General features: G+C 36.6%; 1 protein-coding gene across 1 annotated transcript; it reads left to right on the forward strand.

The window, feature by feature from the left end:
* Positions 1 to 792: 792 nt before the first annotated feature.
* On the forward strand, positions 793 to 4,444 carry LOC110441095. The gene is made up of 2 exons (XM_021484196.1): positions 793 to 934; positions 3,805 to 4,444. The coding sequence occupies exons 1-2, from the start codon at positions 928 to 930 to the stop codon at positions 4,287 to 4,289; spliced, it is 492 nt and encodes a 163-aa protein (XP_021339871.1). The 5' UTR covers positions 793 to 927; the 3' UTR covers positions 4,290 to 4,444.
* Positions 4,445 to 5,803: the final 1,359 nt, after the last annotated feature.

Consider the following 5,803-nt stretch of genomic DNA (forward strand, 5'->3'; position numbering starts at 1 on the left):
TGTTTTTCCTTGATCAAGATTATCAAATTTGAAAATAAATAAAGACTTGACGGACACAAATATAATTTCATTCTAAGGGTCTGTAATAATGTAGCATGTAAATTGGAGAACACGCAGCAATTTCTTCATAATAAATCAGCCAGAATTAGTCCATCCACAGAATCAGAATGATGGCAGGTGATTAGATCGTGAAAAGGGAACGACCGAAACAAGACCGTAGATAAAAAAAAAAAAAATATCGACAGTTTTGATTCAGCGTTGTATCCCTTGAAACATAATGGGCTTGATCCAACTATGATATGATGGTGGTAAGTCAACTGCAGTACCTGATGGGGAAAGGACTTTCGTCACGTACACAAACATAGTAGCATCCCGAACAGCAAAAAAAGTGGTTGCAAAGATTCACCGTTCGGGAATTGGCTACGATCAATCCGAAATAGCTGTAACAAACTAGACTTCTAATATTCCTTTTTAACTAGATAATTATCTCTCCTAAAATACATATACTTATCAATGAGTCTATAATGTAATACTCTGCATATTGTGCATAACGTTGTGCATTAATCAATAGCTTTTTGACGAGTATCTCATCGTCCGTCATTAAACTAGAAAAGTCCAGATCAACGATCTACTGATAGTAGAGTGTGTATTCCCGTGCCTTGCCATTCTCGTCCCGGATGTAGACACGGTGGTTTTTGTTGTACAGTATATGAGGTCCAGCTAGGGGAAATCTGGAAAACCTGGAAATCTGGAAAACCCTGCCCGCGTAATCATGAAAGAAGTATTGTATTTAAAGTGAAACAACATCTGTTTATATACCAACGTCAACAGCATATGTTGACATTTAAAGCTCACACATTTACAGTTAAGAACCAACTTGGTACATATCAACATCATACATACATCGTCTGATCTAGCCGCTGAAAGATGGCAGGTATGTGAATATGTTCATTTTATTCGAAATAATTAACTTTAAAAAGGATAAGCACACATGACAGATAAGAATACTCGATTTGTTCAACCAGACAACAATCCATTATGACAAACGTTGCCGCACAATTTGGATATTATATTCCGAATAATGAATTCAAATTTCTTTCGTTTGTTTAGACTCCAGATTAACGAAGTATGTTGTATATTTCTGTACGCCCATTCAGGACTATAAGTGTTTAGATATTATTTATTGTTGTTTATTTAATTAACAATCTTATCTTCATGACCTTGTATGGAATACATGTTATAGATTTTGGAGATGGTGGGTCGGAAGTTAATTCGTAAAATGAAATGTTTTAAACATCAGTTTTTTAAAGTATGAACTTTGCTAGGGAGCACATAACTTTTTATAAATAGGTATTTCTCAAGTTTAAGTAGTAGGCTATGTACTGGGGAGCACAGGTATATTGTAAAGTATAGTATGCGCTAGCTAGGGAGTAATAAAAAATATTATTGAAACGTTTAACTAATAACGGGCTTACTCTTTAATATTCTCTTTCTATTAATCTCGATGTCTGACGATCTTATGCTTTTTCAAAAGACCCTGGTGCATTTAAAACTGAATTCTGTTGAAAAGGATCCGGGCGCATTTGAAAATGAGTCAGTCTATTTGTTGACTCCTTAATTTGTAAATGGTTATTGTCTGTTGTAGTTTTTCATTCCAACACCTTGGTAAGACATGAGGCCCTCTGGGCCTTTTTCGCTCACATGGAAATGTTGGCAAAATTGAAGTTGAAATAGCTAGATGTTGCTAATAGTGTACATGTATCACATGGTTAGTCAGGGGTTAGATTAATATGCAATTGGACAAAATCCGGTCATTCCTACAGAAGAATAAGCATTTTGAAGAATTTGCTATGTTTCCCCTAATGGGCCCCGACTCTCTGCCCCCAGGGGGTTTCAGACCCCAGACCAACCATTTACACAAAATTAATTTCCCTTCCCAATAGAATGCATCTGTTTAAATTTGGTAAAAATACCTTCATCCAAACGAAAGAAGAAGGATATTGAAGCTATTCCTCTATATACCTATAGGGCCCTACCCATCTGCCCCAGAGAGGTCAGACCCATCGTTTATAAATATATTGGTTCCCTTTAACCCAAGGGTGCTTCATACCAAATTTGGACAAAATCCTGTCATTTCTACAGAAGAAGAAGGATTTTGAAAAAAATGCTAAATAACCACTATTGGGCCCAACCCCTCAGGCCCCAGGGGGTCAGGCCCAACATTTATACAAGTTGGTTCCACTTTACCCGAGGATGCTTCGTACCAAATTTGTACAAAATCCTGTCATTCCTACAGAAGAAGAAGGATTTTGAAGAATTTGCTGTGTTTTCACTATTTGGCCCTGTACCACTGTCCCCAGGGGGCCACACTCACTGTTTATACACAATTGAGTGCCCTTGGACCAAAGTTGCTCTAGACTAAATAAGGATAAAATCCTTACGTCCCTATGGTATAAGAAGCATTTTAAAGGTTTTACCTCTAATTCCCCTATTTGGCCCTACCCCTGTGCCCCAAGGGGGACCACACCCATCGTTTATACAGAATTGAGTCCCCTTAGCCCAAGGATACTCCACACTAAATAAGGATAAAATTCCTTAATCCCTATGGCTATGTTAGACACAGGGTTTTAAACGTTTTACCTCTATTTCCCCTGTTTGGTCCCGCCCCTCTGCCCCCAGGTGGGGCACATCCATTGTTTATATAAAATTGAGTCCCCTTCCCCCAAGGATGCTCTAGACTAAATAAGGATACAATCCCTTAATCCCTACGGTAGAAGAAGGATTTTATTAAAGGTTTTACTTCTATTTCCCATATTTGGTCCCGCCCCTGCCACAACCATGGTTTATACAAAATTGAGTCCCTTGGCCTAAGGATGCTCTAGACCAAATTTAGTCAAAATCTACTTGGCCGTTCAGGACAAGTAGCGTTTTATAGGAAAAGTTGACGGACGGACGACGGTCGACGGACGCTGCGATATGACATAAGCTCAGGTGAGCTAAAAACTAAAGTGGTTACATTTTTGGAAATAAACGTCGCTTAAATATGATTATATAGAGCGTGTTCTTTCTAAAGATATAAAACCAAACCCTTCTTTTAGGGTATTAGGTATCGAACACATAACACCCGATACACCCACTTTAGTCCAGGAAAGTCACAACAGAAACACACGCACCGCAACAGCAGGAAAATACCGTATACCAAAACACAAAACAGAACTTTCCAAGCGGTCATTTTTATATCAAGGACCACATCTTAGGAACAGCCTATCCACTCAAACCAAATCCTCCAAATCACTTGCAGTATTTAAAACCAACTGCAGAAACGATTTTAAACTACTGGTATAAAGCAACAACAAAAAACCTCTCTTTCGGCATGATCTGGACATTACGACTTTCCCAATAAGCAATATACTACGATATGAAATTATGTTTCAGCAGCGTGTGTTACTATAACAGTATGGTTGACATATGTGTTGTAATGAAATGTAGTTATATAATTAATTACTCAATTGAAAAGCAGTATAGCTTTATATATGTATACAATATATCTTTATAATGTATGTGTTTTGCATTATCTCTTATATTTGTTAAGTATTATCCATGTTGTACATATTTGTATATATGTTCTCGGTCATGTGTGAGAAGAGTCTGTGACTCAACATGTTATCATCGAGTATAAATAAAGTCTAAAGTCTATTATTATATGTAAGTTATATAAAGAAAATTAATTTTTCAAATGTATATCAACATTGTATACAAAGGTAACAATTAAAAATCATCTACTAAAAGGACATTTGGTTTCAGATAGTAAAAAACGAAAAAGGAGTCTGGACGACATCAAACCCAGAAAGAAAAAAAAAGAAACAAAGACTCTGAAGGACCACGCAAGTGAGAAGAAAGAAACAAAGACTCTGTACCACCACACAACTAGGGAAGCAGCTCGGCAAATATTGAAAACAGGTCAAATAAAGGAATCGACTGATAGGGAAAAGGATGCCGCATATGGTCCAGGTACCTACTTGACCGGTTTGGGTCCAGGTAGAAGCCGGAGCGAAATAGCGAGGAATAACTTCGACGGATACAAAAATCGTTTAGCAGATCAAAAGATGAAGGAGGGCAAGACGGAAGTGGCTATAGCAGTTGACGTACCCAAAAATCAGTTTTTCAAGGCGAAGTCGGATCGTAACATTTATGTTGCAAAGGGAGATGTCTCAATTGAAGACAAGAATCCCAGTGTTTATGTCCGAGATAAAAGCGGAAAGGCTAGGTTGTACAAACCCAAAAAGTAACCTTATCCCTCACTGCTCTTAATGAAGTATTTCTTATGCATTTTGAAATACATGATTCATTATGATTCGCAACTTTTAAATTCGTGTCGTAATAATTACAAATATTTCCTTTCAAAGTATTTCATTTCTTTAATAAAATATATCCCTGAACTTGAGGAGTAGTCATTGTTATTACTGATTATGTACGTATACTAGTATATCACAATGCACGTATACATGGACTTCACATCAATGACCTTTGAAGATGAAATAATATGCCGACAGCATCCTCGATACTCCACGGGTTAAGGTCACTTTCGCTCTCTTCACCCCTGGAATATGTCATAACAAAATTGAAGGCACACGAATAGCTATCTGATTGGTCTCAGGTAAAATAATTGACTAATCACTAATATGAACCCTTCCCTTTGAAGATTACAGAGGAGCGACACCCGCCTTCAAAACCAGCCGATCTATTATTAATTTTATATGATTTTTTTCATATTATCATTTATGATTGAAGTTAATAGAACACATCACAAAGGACTAAGGGTTCACAACGTGTCCAGTTATACGCCAAAAAGATGTACCTGTTGTGATTTCTTAAAACTGTGTTGTCTGCTTTTTGGAAAAACCCTGACATGTTGATTACGTGTCACTATTCTGGTTTCAAGTTTTCCTAAAAATCTGCTAAGTGGAAAAACCCCTATCCTGCAGATGTAATCTTATTTAAAGAGGAAGTACATTTATTTGTACACCAACGTCCTCAACAAAGAGATTTACATATCAGAAGACCACGTACTCCACACTGCTAAATATAAATCCAGTGTATCTCCTTATCAAGCCAACAGCATATAACAGGAAATAGACAATCAAGAACAAGGAGTGTAATCCGTTAAACATCGAAAAGAAATATATCATGAAAACAATTGTAAACAAGTAAAACTTAAACGTATGTTTCGAATTAAATCTAAACACATATGTGGAGCACAGCGATACCAACCTGTTGATTGTGTATGAATTTAATTTAATTCAAAATACCAATAAACGTGCGTGCAAAATCGAACATAAATATTGTTTGACAGAGTCACTAGTGTTGCTGATTATACTAAAACTAGTTTATGAATGTTTAAATCAATATGATGGGGTACGAGTTCAACAACTTTTGATATATCTACAGCAATATAAATAGCTTATTGTGCAGTGCTTGATATCATTTGTTTTTAGGGTTATCTTGTGGCGTAAAAAGATGACTAATAATATTAAACAACCTATTTGTGAAAAGCAGAATGTCGATGCCAAGAGGCAATAATGTAGTTAACATACAAGCATGTGACTAGTTATTCAAAACTACTACTTCTTAAGTGAAGAACTGTCGATCAACTAGTTTATGTGAAGAACTGGATCAACAACGTTATACAAAAGAGTACTGTTGCCATATTTAGTGTAGGACATTACTAGAAGAAACAAAGTGACACCGAGACGCGGGATATTCTATCATCGTTTTAATACCTTTTATATCGAACCGCCATAGA

The sequence above is a fragment of the Mizuhopecten yessoensis genome, unplaced genomic scaffold, assembly GCF_002113885.1.
Source record: "Mizuhopecten yessoensis strain PY_sf001 unplaced genomic scaffold, ASM211388v2 scaffold715453, whole genome shotgun sequence".
Taxonomy (NCBI): domain Eukaryota; kingdom Metazoa; phylum Mollusca; class Bivalvia; order Pectinida; family Pectinidae; genus Mizuhopecten; species Mizuhopecten yessoensis.